Genomic DNA, 17,669 nt, shown 5'->3' with positions numbered 1-17,669 from the left:
TCCTGGAGGAAACAGGGAATCAGCAATGGTATTTTCTCTTCAAAATGATTACGAAAGTGTGTGTGCCTGTTACATCTGCCTTACATTGCCTCGGGAGACACGCTGCTTGAAAGGAAGACCCCTAAGGGTTATTGCCAAAAAGAGGCAGGCCTGGAACGGAACATACACCAAACTTCCTCCACCCATATTTCTCCAACACTTGACAAATGAAGACATCATTGTGGATCTATCCCCATCTAGCGCTTCCATTCATCCCTTTCTCCATCCCTCCTTCCAGCCACACGCTTAATGCAGATCAACAGTTACGGCAGTGGATAGGGCCAATGCCGAAGAGCCAGACGCACGTGCTGGGTTCACTGTCGAATTTATATACCAATAGAAATGAGTTACGGTGCCGGGCTATTCGAGAGCAGTAAAATACACGTGTGGTGTATATATCTCCCTCCACTCCACCCTTTCCCCCTTCCACAGGGAGTTACCGTGTCCCAAGGCCTCTGCGAACATAGAGGAAAAAAAAACCCAGCACATGTTAAATGGAAACTTTTTCCAATAGCAGGTCTATCAATCAAGCATGGACAGGCAAGAGAGAGGTGACTTCATACTTCTCCACTAAACTTCAGCATCTGCATTACACAGCTTGCTATTCCATTATGTTCAGACACAACAGATGCAGCACGCTAGGGTTGTCACCATAACAACATTTTAGTAGCAATACCAGTGAGATTTCACTAGGCTACTCACAATACAAGCTTCAATATTGCAAAAAAAAAAAAAAAAAAATCCTGTATAATTTGTACATTTTAATATCTATTATTTTGAAATATTTTACTAAACTATAACTATAAAATGTAATAAAATATATTTAAATGCATGCTGTAAATATTTATAAATTAATTAAATATAGATTTTTCATGTAATTGAACAAATAAAAAGTCAGTAAAAAGCTTATAATAAAATGATAATTATAAAAGACAATTATTAGTTAGTAATTTGTTATTATATTAACTATAATATTATAATTACTTGTAATATTTTTTATATTACTAATTATTATTATTACTAAACTTGAATAATTTAATTATTTTAATAATAAACTATAACTATAAATATATATAAAAAAAATTTAACGATGGTATGCTGCAATTAGGTAAATACTGCTGACAAATAAAAAGTCAGTAAAATGGTAATATAACGAAATTATAACAATAAAAGAAAATTATTATAGTTTATTTATATTATTAACTTAATTTGCTTTTATATTAGTATATTTTGTCAATTTGAATAAATCTCATTAATTAATATCATCATAATAAACTATACCAATAAATATGACCTAATTCAATTAAAACATATTATAATATTGCAAGCATTTATCAATTGAATAAATATTTGAAATTAAATAGTTTGTACAAATAAAAAAAAAAACAGTAAATAAATAGAAGAGTGAGTGATTTTTTTTTCTAATTAATATTTTTTGATTAATATTAACATCATAAGAGTCATTTATCATCATTAGTCATTTATTGCAAGGCCTAACAGACAAAAAATGACACATGTGATGTTTCTTTCCTGTTCACATTCACTTAAGACAAAGAGGCACATTTGAAGAGGTGCATTTGACCACTTTTGCGTAGCCACGTTACAACATGACCTGTTGTACATGTTGGCACTGTATTATGATCCTAATACGAAAACTGGTATCATTTTTCTAGTGCTGCTTTGACATCCCTAAAAGAGACCCGCCAAACTGGAAGCCCCTAAAGGCTGAACAGGTCTTGAAACAGCGAGTCGAAAACAGACTGAGTGTTGTTATTGTAAGCTTAGTGGGAAGTATGAGAGATATGTGGGCGAGAATGCAAAGATTCGCCCCAATCCAAGGTGATGAGCACCCGAGAGGTGTCGGTGAGATTTATGGCTTTCTAAAGCCTGCTGCTCCGGTTCGGAGAACCCTTAACTAGAGCAGATCAAAGATATGGATTCCAACAGGACAGCCACCACAAGGTTATTTCTCAGCAAAGCTTTAAAACATTTAAGAGCTCAACTCTGCAGCAGTCTTCTTGCACCTTTGAAAAGTGCTAAATCCTTCTCCTCGCACAGGGTTAAGGACGATCGTCAACGCGAGGTGGTCAATAGCTGGATCGCGGTTTCAGGTTGATAAATGGTTTGCTGAAATATTATGCAGACGGGAGGTCTGGCGACTCTGAGAGTTTGAAACAAAGCATGAATGTATGAATATGAATGGGTGAAGTATTGATCTCTGTAATGCATCTGGACTGACTACGTTCTGGCTAAGTCAGGTCTGGGCTAGCATAACGCTGCCTACTTATGGGCCGTGGTGACACGTGTCAAAAAGAAGGGGTTCTCAGACACTCAGGGTAGCAGAGAATGCAAATAAATGCACATGCTAACCTTTGAGATGAGGGCTGCTCATTCTGAAGCACTGACCTACACGTAAATGTGTCGTACAGGTCTTGAGTGTGAACAAATTTTGACACTTGTTAGTGATGTGGTTCCAGGGGTGTCGGCAGCATCAATGAAACGGTATGGAAATCAGACATGAACGCTGACGTTCTAAACTTCATGAGATGAGGCCATGTTGTGCAAAAGCATCTATTTTTTATGTTCGACGAAGGTTGTAAAGCAGCTTTGCATGCAGAGGTCAGTTCTTAAAAAAATGCAGAAATATGAAAACACTCTAAAGGAATTTACCATATTTTCCACAAAGTAAGTTGTACCTGAGAATAAGTTTGAAGTTAATAGCATAAGTCGCTTTGGAATATGAGTCACAGCATGTTTCAGATGATTAAAAAAACTGCAACTTAAAGTCCAGAAAATATGGTACTTGTATATGACACCTCTGTTAAAAAATTAAGGGTTGGTAAGAATTTTAAATGTGTCTGAAAGTCTCTTATGCTCACCAAGACTGCATTTATTTGATCAAAAATACAGAAAAAACAGTAATAATGCTAAAATGACTTTCAGCATCATTACTCCATTCTTCAGTGTCACACGATCCTTCAGAAATCATTATATGCTGATTTGCTGCTCAAGAAAAAATTCTTAATATTAACTGCTGAAAACAGTTGTGCTTAAAGGGATAGTTCACCCAAAAATGAACATTAGCCCATGATTTACTCACCCTCAAGCCATCCTAGGTTTATATGACATTCTTCTTTCAGACGAATACAATCAGAGTTAAATAAAAAAAAATGTCCTGGCTCTTCCAAGCTTAATACGTTGTCAAATGTCACTCTTTTGGCGTAAGTAGACTTGCGTAGGCCGCCTGCCAGAAGCTAGTTATTTTAAGTCGATAAAGTTTTAAATATTGATTTTTTTTTTTTACACGAACGCATCACTTCACTTCAGAAGGCCTTTATTAACCATAGCCATAGCCGTGTGAAGCACTTTTATCATGGATGGATGCACTTTTATGGACTTCAAAACAGAAACGGCCATTCACTGCCATTATAAAGCTTGGAAGAGCCAGGACATTTTTTAATATAACTCTGATTGTATTCGTCTAAAAGAAGAAACTCATATACTGTACACATAGGATGGCTTCAGGGTGAGTAAATCATGGGGTAATTTTCATTTTTGGGTGAACTATCCCTTTAACATTTTTGTGGAAACCGTGATGCATTTTTTCACCCCCAGTAATCGTTGATGAATAGAAAGTTCTAAAGAATCACAGTGTACATTCTAAAATCAAACCGTGTGTGTGTGTGTGTGTGTGTGTATGTGTTTTAATCACTTAAAGGGATAGTTCACTTTGAAATTTAATTTTGGTATGTTTTAGCTTACCTCAAGGGCATCCAAGATGTAGGTGTCTTTTTTTCCACAGTAGTTTCAATTTTGATATTTTTAGGTCAAACCGTTCTTGTCTGTCAGTCATTTAATGCAGGTCTGTGGTCACTGTCTCAAAGAGCATGCACAGAGTCCAAATTAAAGCAATTCCCCATCGTCCAAATTAAACAATTCCCCATCGTAAGTACACATTGATGGCCTAAGACACGAAACGAGCGGTTTGTGTGAGAAAACGAACAGTATTTATATCGTTTTTAACTCTTGTACACAGCCACGTCCAAGTGATCTGAGGGCGCGCGCGCATCCTGGTATGTGACGTGTACGCAGACTGGTGCATAGATATATGAATGAATGAATGAATGAATGAACTTTATTCTTTTTTTTTTTCTTTTTCTTCTTCAGAACATGATCATTAGCAACAAAACATATTTTGACAGAAAACAATAAAACTAAAAGTCTCAGCATGTTCAAAAGAAATGGAAAAAAAAACAAGAAAGGAGAAGGAAGAAGCTAACTTATATTTGCCTTCCCCTTTTACACATCTAGCTTTGAAACGGCTACTGTTTACTCTTGCAAGATATCATAATTTATCCTTATTAAGAAAAAACGTAATCATTTAAAGTACATTTATCTGAATATAAATCACACAATATAATATAAAAAAATAATAATAATAATTAAATATATGCAAAATGGCAAGAAACAGACGAATGGTAATTCAAATCAACCTCTTGAAGAGGAAATTAGATGTTTGTCCCATGTCCACCTTAATTTATATACTTTTCTAATATAGACATTTTAAACCTTCTTTTGAATTGCACAATATGTTTACTTTCCTTAATTGTTATAGGTAAATTATTCCACAACCTCACCCCGTTGACAGATATGCACATGCTTTTAAGTGTAGTACGTGCCATTGATTGAGAGAGATTTCCTCTCCTTCTTAAATTATATCTACTATCTCTTTCCTTAAACCATTTTTGAATATTATTAGGGAGTACTTTGTTTTTAGCTTTATACATAATTTGTGTGGTCTTAAAATCCACTATGTCTTTAAATTTTAATGTTTGTAATTTTAAAAATAAATCATTTGTATGTGCATGATAGCCAACATTGCAAACTATTCTTATTGCCTTTTTCTGCATAGTGCATATCGTCTTTAGGGTGGTTTTATAGGTATTGCCCCACACCTCTGTACAATAGGACAAATAAGGAAGAAAAAGCGCACAATATAAAATATACATTGTTTCCTGGTTCAACATGGGTCTCACTTTACAGAGTATACCAGTGATCTTTGCCAATTTAGAACTAATGCAATTGACTTGTGGTTTCCAGCTGAGCTTATGGTCAATTATTACTCCCAGAAAGGAGTTTTCATAAACTCTTTCTAATCTGGTGTTATCACACAGTACTTCAATAGTTAAGTCTTCAGGAATTCTACGTTTCCCAAAAATCATAAATTTAGTTTTCTTTATATTGAGAGATAATTTGTTTAAATCAAACCACAATTTAAGCTTAACCAACTCTTGAGAGACAATCTTCAACAGATGTTGAAGATTCTCTCCTTCACAAAATATATTGGTATCATCTGCAAAGACTACGAATTTCAACAAATCAGAAGTTTTAACAATATCATTTATGTATAATGTAAATAATTTTGGTCCTAGTATTGAACCTTGTGGTACACCATACATTGTATTTTGTGTAGTGTATATATATATACACTAGATGTTGTCGGAACGAATTCATTGGAACGAATGCCGTAGGCAAGGCGACATCTATTCTAGTGTATATATATCTATGCACCAGTCTGCGTACACGTCACATACCAGGATGCGCGCGCGCCCTCAGATCACTTGGACGTGGCTGTGTACAAGAGTTAAAAACGATATAAATACTGTTCGTTTTCTCACACAAACCGCTCGTTTCGTGTCTTAGGCCATCAATGTGTACTTACGATGGGGAATTGTTTAATTTGGACGATGGGGAATTGTTTTAATTTGGACTCTGTGCATGCTCTTTGAGACAGTGACCGTAGACCTGAATGATATTGATATGACTGTCAGACAAGAACGGTTTGACCTAAAAATATCAAAATTGAAACTACTGCAGAAAAAAAGACACCTACATCTTGGATGCCCTTGAGGTAAGCTAAAACATACCAAAATTTCATTTCAAAGTGAACTATCCCTTTAAGTTCCGTTAAAAAATATGACTTTTGTCTAGTGTGGACATGAAAAAAAACATGTTTTTAACTAGAAGAAAAAGGACTGGTGAACGGAGCACGCATGAACTGAAACACCTGCATCCTATCCAAGCTCAGAGGCCATCCTTTGAGGCTGTGATGGCTCATCAATCTGCCCGAGCTGCAGCGAGTGGAGCTCGTCTCAGACGGGGACCTCCGTGATGAGGGATAAAATGAGGCAAGACATTGGGCCACAGAGCAAACTCACAGACCAGAGAGGCTCCTGGAGCCACGGTGCCAGACATGTCATGTCACTGTGAACCACTGGAGTATTTCAAAAGAGACTGGAAAGGTAAGGAAATATTCACAAATACCTTCCTCTATAGCTCTGTTTCAAAACCTAGTGAGCTGCCTTGATGCATACAGCCTACAAGCTTCCTCATTCATAAGAGACTATTTAGAATGCTCTTCAGTACATGGGCAGAAACTCGGTGCTCAGTGCTAAGCTAACGTGATACTATAATAAGCATATAAACAAGTCATTACCTAACTATGTTTTGAGAATACTCATATATCATTAAAAAAATTTGGGGTCAGAAAGATTTTTTTGTAAAGAAATTCATACTTGTTTCAGCCAGGACGCATTGGGTCTCATTAAGCATATGTACGCACAAATTTGTTTGTAAAAGCTGCGTACGAACATTTTCATGAGCAAATAATGATTTACCAAAAACTTTCGTACTAAAAATTATACTAAATATACGCAAAAAATAGGAACAACTGAAACCACGCATACACAAAAAGCACTTACACTGTGCGGCCTTATAATTTTTCACGATTATTCTTAGTTACACCCTCATGGACTTTTAGTTTGTATCCCTCAGTTACATGTCTCATTTGTTCTCAGTTTCCCGCCACTTGTTTGTCTCCTAGGTTACACATTGCGTTCTAGTTTGTTTCTATGGTTACTCATGATTGTTAATCCAATCATCTTTGTTTATACTTAGTATAGGCTATATATATATATATATATATATATATATATATATATATATGCTGTGTTTTAGTTCTCTGTGTTTAGTTCTTATATGCTGTGTTTTAGTTCTCATTTGTCATTTACATGACATTACATTACATTAATTATTTTACGGGGCTGTTGAATGCTTGAATCTGAATGGTTGACAAACGTTCTAAGGTGTGCAATTATTTTCAGGGAAACGCACGGCTAAAGTAGTTCCAGACAGGTCTTGACCGCATTACAGTTCTATGTCACTTCGCCAAATGATTTCAGTTATTTCAAAGGTACAGCTTACAACAGAAAAAAAAAAAAACACAAAAAAAGCACAACGACAATGACCAAGCAAATAAATATAGTAAACAATAGGACAAAAACGACAATTTAACAAAATTCCGTTTTATAATGTACGGAAAGCACATACTCTTTCTCCCGCTCTCTCTCCCACTTGTGTGTGTGTGTGTGTGAGTGTGTGTGCGTGTGCGTGCGTGCGTGCGTGCGTGCGTGCGTGCGTGTGTGCGTGCGTGCGTGTGTGTGTGTGTGTGATTCTTCATCTTACTATTAAAATTTCTATTAAGTTACCTTCGCCACCATCTTGGGAGAGTCTCTCTCTGGACCGTGTCTGTGGTCAACAGGGGTTATGGAGATGTTAGCAGAGCTCGATGCATGTGCGGCTTCCTCCTGCTCCAGATTCTTATTGCACACATCATCCAACACCACCTTCACACAGTGAGCCATCTGAGGAATGAGGTCTCTAAATGTAGCCCTCCACCCAAATTCAAGAGATACCACCTAAACACACACACACAAATACACAAATACCATGCAACATCTGGTCAGACTGGAATATACAGTATTTTAATGGTTACAAAACATGCATTTAAGGATATAATGTACAGTACTGCTTGCCAATGCAAAATTCACCAACTCAATAATATGTAGGGTGTTCTTAGAGTTTTTAGGGTTAGGGTTTTGTTTAAACCCTTAACCTCACGCAAGAACAATATATGTTGATTACAATAAAAACGCATTCAGTAAAGTTCTATATTGGAGGGTTGTTTCAAAAATCATAATGGTGCAATGAAAAATAGTATTACAGTATTTGCACCAGAAGTGAATAAATAAGGGATGTGTATCACCTCCGTGCTTTGCAGAACAAGATCAGTAGCGGCTTTGTCTTCTGCTGCCGTCCCCTCCATATCATCCCTGACCTTCTTCAGGACCCCTGCATGGAAAAAGCAAAAAACACTCACAATGCATCCACAGTAAACTGTCACTACAGCTTTACGAAAGGAAGTGAGCTCCAAATCCTCTAATTTCCAGCTCATTAAAACATTTCACGCAGGAACATCTCATATGTTCCGTTAGCATATTAGCATATGCATTCACGCTCTACATGGTGCCTTTGGAAATGAAGTCAATGTGTGGGGTGCCAGGGTCAGGCCAGGCCAACATATTAAACTCCTCTGCGCATTGACGACCTACAAACAACAACGTGATTCACCCAATAAAGCGGGGGGAAAAACTAAAAAGCGGACGCAGTAATTGCAACAGTAAGCTTTGTTAAATTCGGAGGCTTTGGAGTTGATTTGAACCCCTGATAGCTATGGCCATATCTGGACTAATCCATGGAAGGGTTAGAGGGAGGATAAGTGTGTGTGTGTGTGTGTGTGTGTGTGTGTGTGTGTGCGTGCTTGTTGTGGGCAAATTAAAAGTGCATGCATCAAGGCCGCATTTTTCTAATCAGACGCTTCGGAAGTGAGACCCCGGGCGAGGCAATTTAGTTGAAGAAGAGAGAGAGCCGAGCCAGGCGAAGGAGGGGAGAAGCAGCCAGCATGTCACTTTTTGACCTTTAAGCCCATCTGATGAATTTCTGGTAATTAAGTCGTTTGATTGGCTGAATTAATGATTTGGATAACTGCCCTTTAAAGGCTGTTTACTTCTCAGTAAATCCAGCCCTTTTCTGCTTGTCCTGTTTTTTAATGTAACCTTTACAGAAATTACTATACGCACCAGTCACTTTCATAGCAGAAAAAAAAAAAATTTGTGAAAAGAAATTTCCGGCCTCCTCAATTTGTGCGTGTAGAAGTGTTTCTATATGCGAAAACAAAACACACACACATAAGGAACGGTAAAAAAGCTGTAAAGAAAGGCGAGAAAACTCTCATTAAAAAAAGCATATGTATACAAGGTACTGCTACAGGCCAGCAGTCTGGTCTCATAAGCTGCCTGTAGAGATGTCGCTATTATACGCAGGAATAGGAGGCTTGTCGTATTTAAAGGCTCCGTCGAGCACAATATAGCTGGAGGTTTTCCGCTCCCATGGTGACAAATCATTTCACATGTCAGATTTGCAGGAGACTGTTGTCAGAAATCTTGATCGGCTGCCATTTATTTATACTATGGTGATATTCATCTGGGGAAAAAAACAACCATATATCTTGTTGACTGGCGTATATCACATTCAGTCTGAGAGCAACATAAACCAGTTATCTGTATATGTTTTCACAGTTGCTGCAGGGGGACATTTGCTTACTATGGGTGTTTCGTTGATTAAGAGATCAGAAACTATGATATTTAAAGGGATAGTTCACCCAAACATGAAAACTCATATTGTTTCCAGCCTTACTTTTTTCTGCGGAACACAAAAGAAGATGTATTGAAGAACTTTTTTTTTTTTTTTTTTTTTGTCCGATCAATTGTTTTTGAATATATACTACCGTTCAAAAGTTTGGGGTCGGTAAGATTTGTCGGATAAGCAATGTATTTGAAAGAAGTCTCTTATGCAGACCAAGGCTGCATTTATTTGATCAAGAATACAGTAAAAATAGTAATATTGTGAAATATTATTACAATATTTATTATATCGACATATTTATTCCTGTGCTGGCAAAGATGAATTTTCAGCATAATTACTCCAGTGTCACATAATCCTTCAGAAATCATTGTAATATGCTGATTTGCTGCTCAAGAATTTTTATTAGACAGTCGAAAACACATTTTTTGGGGTACATTTGAACCCAAATATTGAACGGTGCTGTTCAAAACAACGACTTCATTGTAAACATTTTAACAATATCTCCTTCACAATATCTTCTCAAAAGGAAGTCATTCAGGTTTTGAATGACATTAGGGTGAGTAAATGATGACAGAATTTTCCCTATTAAATCAGGATTGCTGAGCTGCACTGACCTGCAACGGATGGATTTGACTCTAGTTCGCATTTGGATGTGGTAATGTTTAGCGATGGTTGTTAAAGTGTACCTTTGACACTGCAGGCTGATTCTCCAGCGCAGTTAAGGAAACCCAGATGGGTTGCCAGGTCCTCCACAGTTTGTTCCAGCTCCAGTAAGGTTGAGGTCAGCTGGGTCAAGCACCTGAGCTGATGGGAGGTGAGGCAGAACTTTCGCCCTCTTCGTGGAAGATCCTGAGGAGCTGTAAATGGACAAAACATAGAGTTAGTCCATGCACAAAACAGCGTATTTTGTGTTGCGGTTCTATGGTGGAGCTTTCAACCTCCATTCGTTCTGCTTAGTCCATCACAAACTTTAAGAAGTAGTTGAACTCTTTTGTGAGCACTTACTTAAAACACAACCAAGGCACTTCTTAGTAATTAGCTAAAATATTTTGTTAATTTTTACTTCTACACAACGCTGGTTTACTCTTAAAACTTGCCATTGTGGTACTTCAAATGTTGTTGTGTCTTGTATGATAGATTGCTTGTGATGCTCCTCATTTGAAAGTCACTTTGGATAAAATGATGATTAAATGCAAATACATGTAAACTAATTTAACTTCTTCAGTCAAATGGCTAAAAAAAAAGGACCATACTTGTCGACAAGCTTCAGCAGCTACATTTTGAAAATGAACAGGATGGCTATGTTAGTCCACCAGCTTGACCAGCACCAAACCAGCATAAAAAAGTGAAGGATTGTGCATTATGCATATATTTACTTTGTACAAGTCAGATGCAAAAGCTTTTTTAAAGATGTGCAGAACTATACAGGGACATATATATCAAATGAATCCATCTGTAGAATCTTATTTGATGGGTTCCTCTCTGGAGATACCAAATGTGAAGGTCTGTCATACAGACAATTTATATGGGTTAAGGATTTAGAGGGTTGAAATGTAAGCACATCAACATCAGTCCAGAAATGTTACACTACACAACAGCCTTCAATACATTCTCTAAACCAGTCAATTTCACACATTTAGGAGTCTTTCAAAAGAATCTGCCCATTGGTGAAACATCTACTATACAACAATTAAATATTAGTACACAGTTTGGGTCAGTCATTTTTTTTAGGCAGAAATATAATACTTTTACTCAGCAAGGACGCATTGAATTGATCAAAAGATACAGTAAAGACTTATTAGAAAAAAATATTCCATTTCAAATAAATTATGTTCTTTTGAACTTTCTATTCATCAAAGAAAAAAAAAATGTCACAGGTTCCAAAAAGGCGGCACCAAACTGGTAAGATCATTTAGTCTCAATACTTTTAATGAAGATGATTGTGTGTTGAGCTTCTGCGACTTACTATATAACATGTCATAGCTGGCCTATAAGACACTCTCAGATGTTTATTTTGTAACATTTTGGGAGGAGCAAAATTTACGTTTGTGGTTTCAGCAACCAGATGGATTTATACTTGTCCAGTTTCGTCTGGAATGCATCTCACACCACGTCCTGAAGTGGTTTGAGTGGATTTAAATCAGTCTCGAAAGCGTTTCGGATGGAATTTTACACCTGGTCTTTCACGATCGGATAGCTATCTGATCAGAGAAAACGCATGAAGTGACCAGGTGTGAACAAGCCCAGTTGATTTCTGAAGGATCATGTGACACTGAATACTGGAGTAATGATTGCTGAAAATGCAGACATGTTAACAGTATTTTTTGATCAAATAAATCCAGCCTTGATGAGCATAAGAGACTTTTTTCAAAAACATTAAAAAATCTACTGTTAGTGTATACGGTTTCTACCAGCAGGGGCTAATTGGACCACGCAAACCAACCAAAACCTTGACCTCCAAGCTGGTCTTTTAAATTTTAACATAATATTTAATTTTTCATGATGCATTTTTAGAAAATTGATATTGTAAAAGTTTTTGAAGGTTACTTTAAGGACATTCCAACAATGGAATCCAAGATTGCACCTTTCCCAAATAAATGAAATAATAAAAACTGAAAGACTTTGTGAATGTGCATTTGACATCAGGGGGGCTGTGAACCGTGGCTTCACAATCTACACCGATCCCACAGAGGCCGTAAAGTTTCCTCTAGAATCTACAGTCAAACATTGCTGGGCACAAACTTTCTCCTGTAACCCGCCGATGACCCTCATCTCCAGCGTGGCTCTCCCATTTCTGCAGCTGCCAAAGCCATCACCCAGGGGATGTTCCGCATTAGGCCTGAAGAATGGGCCGCGGAGAAGAGGGCTGCGGTATTTTCAGACACTTCGACAAATACTTTTGTGTGTGCTCTTAAATGACTTCCTCTGACAGAAAAGGCATTGGGGAGTGGATCAGGAAGGCATTAGCCCCAGCTATGAAAGCTCCAGGAAGATTGAGTGGGAAGGCGATGGAGGGAGGGGAGAAATAAAAAGAAAGGAGCCCCAATAATTGCAACAATATCGCCTCTGGATTCTAACACCATATTGTCACTTTGTTATCGTCAAGCCGACAACATGCCAACAATCTTATGCTCTCATTTCTCTCCACTTAATCAGGCACATACATTGATCGTCCGTAAAGTTGTTTTGCTTTTTTTGTGTGTGTAATTTTATAATTTCGCAAACTAGTAGATTATAGAGATGCAGAGACTGACCCCATGAGGTGAGTTAAGGAGCACCTTGGAATTCATGCATTTGTGATGTATATGTGTGTGTGTAGGAGTGCACACTTTTTTTTTTTTTTCACGGGTGAGTGTGTCATACCAGCATCTTGGCTCTTCATTAATGGGGTCCAGAGGGAGACTGTGAGGCAGAACTGGGAAAACGGCTACATGAATGCATGGAGATCCACTCCACTGAGATCCGCTCCCCCTCATACAAGCACATCAGCCTGTCAGTAAAATAACTCCAAACATACTGCATAATGTATAAGACCTGTGCATTAAGCGCCACATGTAGCACAAGTAACACATGTGTACTGGGAATGTCTATGTGAGTCCTATAGTAGCATCTGTATCTCTTTACAACTCCAGGATTAACAATAAACATCTCAATGACATCCATTAACATCATGATGGAATTACTATAATAAGTGCTTCACTGGCCTAGGATTTGTAAGAACTCTGAGCACTTGCTTAAATTATATGCATTACTTACATAATGCACATCTTTACTGCCCTAGAGATCAATGCACTGCAAATAAACGACAATAATTGGTGTGCTAACAGTTATTGATAGATATGGCTTGTGGGAAGAAACAGTTCTTGTGTTTGATGTTTTGATGCCCAGTGCTCTGCAATGCCAGCCAGAGGCCAGAAGTGCAAAGAGTTGTAAAATGGGTGAGTAGGGTCTGTGATTGGAAGGAAAAAAAAAAAAAAAAAAAACTCTTTCCAGCCAAAAATTTTAATTTTATCATCACATTTGTGGTCACAATAGTGAAATTGTGTGGACAAAAAAAAAAGTTCCATCGTCAATAGTGTAGCGATAAATGAAGCACAGCTCACACAAAATTCACTTTTAAACTAGCTTTCTATTGGTCAACACAACAAATCTATGTAACTTGCTGTGAAATCTGTGTGGGAAATTTTTATTAAATTTAATCACAAATTACTATTTAAATTACTAGTTTTCACTCACAAAAAAAGTCTCATTTTGCCTCAAACTCTTATTAAAATGTTATCAAAATAGAAGTGTAATGAAAATGGAAAGTTATGGAAATTGATTTTAAGTTCATTTAAAATTTTGGTCTGTTCCTCACACAATTACTTGAAATTCTATATGATATAAATATATTAAACGTTCATTAGACTTGGAATATAGCTCATTAATTGTATGGACAACCTTTATGATACTGTTAGGATGCGTTCACACTTGTAGTACGGTTCGCTTGGTTCTTTTGGTCCGAAAAAAAAAAAAAAAAGCAAACACATTTAGTCCTGGTCCGGTTAGTGTTCACAATAAAAAAATTAACACCAAACCTAAAGTCATCGAAATATGTTCACAACCTGATCGGTCAGCTTTTATGATGTATATTCGTGACAGAACTTACTGAACATCCAAAACAATGCTGTGTGATGGGCAACATCGCGACTATGACGTGAAAAAACAGGTATGCTTAAGAATTCTGTCCTTTTTAGGGTCGCACCTTGAGACATCATGCCCTGTTTTTAGTTTGATTACATGTCTTTGGTCCATGTTAAGTTCATATTTCATATTTCAAAACAGAACCAGAGTTCGTTTAGAAGTGGACCGAGACCCATCTTTTCAGGGGTCTCGGTCCATTTTTATGGTGCGCACCAGGGTGCGGATGGCAGCGTTCACACTTGTTCAAATGAACTGCACTAACAGAGCAATAGCACCAGGGTTCCTTTTAATCTAACCAAACATGCCATATGTCAATCAACAACCTTTTTTTGGGGGGGGGGGTGGGGGTGGGGGGGGTTATCTCGGCAAAGGAGAAGTGCTCACTAACACAGATTTATACAGATTTGTGACCAATATTTGAGAGAAATAGGCCTTTTGTGTATACGTAGAAAAAGTCTTAGATCTTTGAGTTCAGCTCATGAAAAATGGGGGCAAAAACAAAAGTGTTGCGTTTATATATTTGTTCAGTGTATATTTAGAAACGCACAACGCATAGATTTTCCTGCACACACTAATTCCTCTCTATAGCAGAACCCTTACAACGTCAATCACTGTGACAAGAAAAGTTCATGTTCTATAAATTCCATGCCGTTGTATTCTTCATAGGCTATAATGCAAAATGGTACCAAACATCACTTGCCTATCATTCACCAAACTAGTCATCCGCCCCTTGCTCAGTCTCCATCCCTCTCAGAGGTGTCCTTGAACCCCACCCGTCCTCTACAACACCCCCTGCACTAACTCACACTTAGAGTGGGCATCTCACCTTTATGTTTAATGCTCCGCTGTCATTCTATCTTGTCTTTTCCTCCCACCCAGCCATTGTCGGGCTATTTATTACCCCACCATTAACGGCTTATTAGGGCCTCTCTCATAGCTAACCATTAGGAGTCTTGCAGGAGGATGGCCCAGCCACTGAAGCCATAATGGGGGTTATTACAACACGCTGATGGGGTAGAGGTGTTGAAGGTGTTGAGAGCAGTGATACGTGTCGTTTACTGTGAAAAGAGCTGAGAGTCAGGGCCTTGCCAGGGTCGTTAAAAGGGCATCACACTCATATCAGATGTAGTAAAAGAGGGAAGACGTGAGCACTGCACAGCGGATGAGGCAGAAATGTTTAACAGAACATCACTTAAGTGTTTGAGAAAAATCTAAATCTAAAAACTAAATATAATACAATTATAATACAAGATAAGGATGTAAAAGCTGTATATGTCCACAATATTTTCAAGAATGTGTTCAAGAACTTTGCATATACTTTTGTGAAGGATGACCTGAGGAAGCTTATAGAGCTCCAATTGCATTGTGGGCAACAGTAACACAATACAAACCCTGTACTACATTTTTCAGGTCAGGGGAGAGGACAAAAAACTGGAGGTTCGGACCTTGAAAGGGATGATGCTTGAGCTATCACCATTTTTGTTAATGCTTTAGGAGGAATCTCTAAGCTGCTCCTTAAAAATAATAATGACAGTAATAAAGTGAATGGGATTAGGGCCATTCGGGCTACAAAATATGATTACATTTTAAGTCTTCTAAACAAGTAAGATAGATTCGTGTGAAGAACAGTTGGTGGCTAATTGCAAAAATAACTATTTTCAAAATGCTTTATTGTTCCAACAAACTCATGCCATTGAGCTTGTTAAGCCTGTCTTTGCTGGTCGCTATGCTCAAAAAAACAAAGACATGGTTTAAAGATATTTTAAGCTGCAAAATTCATTATTTATTCACCCACATGTCACTCCTAGCCTGTAAGACATTCTTTATTCTGCAGAACACAAAAGAATATATTTTCCACAACAATATTCAAATGCCTTATTTATCCAGCTGTCCATGCTTTAATGAATAAGGATTAAGAACAAGAAAATAATTGAAATATATTCAAATATTACAAATATTTTTTTTCTGACAATTTCTACCTCATAAAATACTTTAGAGCTTGACATAACAAAAAAAAAAACCTCCTCCACTAGGAGGACTGTCCCTGTACACTATTAAATTAAAGGTTCCAAAAGGGATTTTTCGCAGTGACGCCATAGAATCAGCCTTTGGGTTTCCCTAAAGAACCTTTCAGTGAACAGTTCTTAAAGTGTTAAGAACTTTTTAAAAATCTTAAGAAGCGTCTTCCACTATAAAGGGCATTCTTTGTACAATGGAAAGATTCCATGGATGTTAAAGGTTCGATATGGAGTCATAGAATTTTTAGGTGTAGCAACATCACAGAAAAGTTACAGTGCATCACGCATGGTTGTGTAGTGAGGAATAAGGATTGATATATAGCCTAACATAAGTGCAAAGCCATATCATTTTTCCTCTAATGTGCTCTCCAGCATAAAAAAAGCCTTTTTGTAAACTATTCACATCACACTTGCTTTGACTAGAAGGGGGTGGTGGGGGGGACAGAAATGGCACAAAGAAAACGAGAGAGAGCGAGGGAGAGAGAAGAAGAAGAAGAAGAAGAAAGAATCGTAGGGGAGGCTGGGAAATCCCCAAACAGTTGTTATTGATTCCAGTGTTTACGGGCAGATAGTTTAGTGCCGTTTACAAAACAGAACAGATGCAGCCAGTGAGCAAAAAGGTAAACAATTGCTGTGTGGCAGGTTGCCAAATCCCCGGCCTGGAGTATTAAACTCACACTGAAGTGCATTTCCCCTTTGGGTTACACTTGCTGCCACTTCATCTCCTCCATGCCTGCTCCCTCATTCCTTCTTTCATTCTCCTTCCCTCCGTCTCACACACACACACACAAACAGAGACGTGCGGTTCCAGCTCTCGCTGACTGGCTTGTCCTGCACTGACCCTTGGGGCCGTGTTCTGCCTAGCTGGGCCATTAGTGCGGGGAATTGCATGTGTCTGACATGGCCCTAAAAGCAATTATTAAATGCTTTTCTCCAAATGATGCCCAGCCTCTTTAGGGAATGGGCAATCACGCAACAATTTAGCCACTGATTTCATTTCCTCACTCTCTCTGTTGATTGGCCTCTTTGGCAGAAAGGTGAGAAAAAAAGAGAGAGGCCGATCTTAAAAAAGAAACGGCGGACGTTCCTGTTCCTGACGTGCGACTTGACCCAGAACATTAGCCATTCAGAAAAAAGCCTCATTTATCCACCAGCCACCTCTCCGTCGCCTGCTAGTGACAGCACGGCAACGACTCTGCCAAGTGTCACAGAGATCCGTATAGATGCGGATGCTCTGGGGATTAGAGTTGTTTTTATATGTGCTGGTTTATATTTCGTCCGATGTGGAAAGGAGCCGCGAAGGGGGGGCAAAAACATGTAGCTAAATGCAAATGGAAATGCAAAGATCGGTCCATCTTACAAAACAGGACGTGCGCTCTAGGTGGT

The 17,669-nt window shown here is 38.0% G+C and overlaps 2 protein-coding genes across 8 annotated transcripts in view; both read right to left on the bottom strand.

The window, feature by feature from the left end:
* mctp1a (multiple C2 domains, transmembrane 1a) overlaps nt 1-17,669 on the bottom strand; it is a 302,675-nt gene that overhangs the window by 16,661 nt on the left and 268,345 nt on the right. The gene's annotated exons all lie outside the window — the stretch shown is intronic.
* The window catches only part of kiaa0825 (KIAA0825 ortholog), a 145,906-nt gene that overhangs the window by 109,922 nt on the left and 18,315 nt on the right, over nt 1-17,669 (bottom strand). For all 3 annotated transcript variants that reach the window (XM_079870385.1, XM_079870384.1, XM_079870386.1), the window contains exons 5-7: nt 10,269-10,439; nt 8,144-8,229; nt 7,587-7,796 (exon numbers count right to left, since the gene is read on the bottom strand). In XM_079870385.1, coding sequence (XP_079726511.1) covers nt 7,587-7,796; nt 8,144-8,229; nt 10,269-10,439 — 467 coding nt within the window. The remainder of the gene's footprint in view (nt 1-7,586; nt 7,797-8,143; nt 8,230-10,268; nt 10,440-17,669) is intronic.

Source organism: Squalius cephalus (assembly GCF_949319135.1).
Source record: "Squalius cephalus genome assembly, chromosome: 5".
Lineage (NCBI taxonomy): Eukaryota > Metazoa > Chordata > Actinopteri > Cypriniformes > Leuciscidae > Squalius > Squalius cephalus.
Note: the sequence above shows the minus strand (reverse complement) of the source record. Positions and strands in the feature narration are given on the sequence as shown.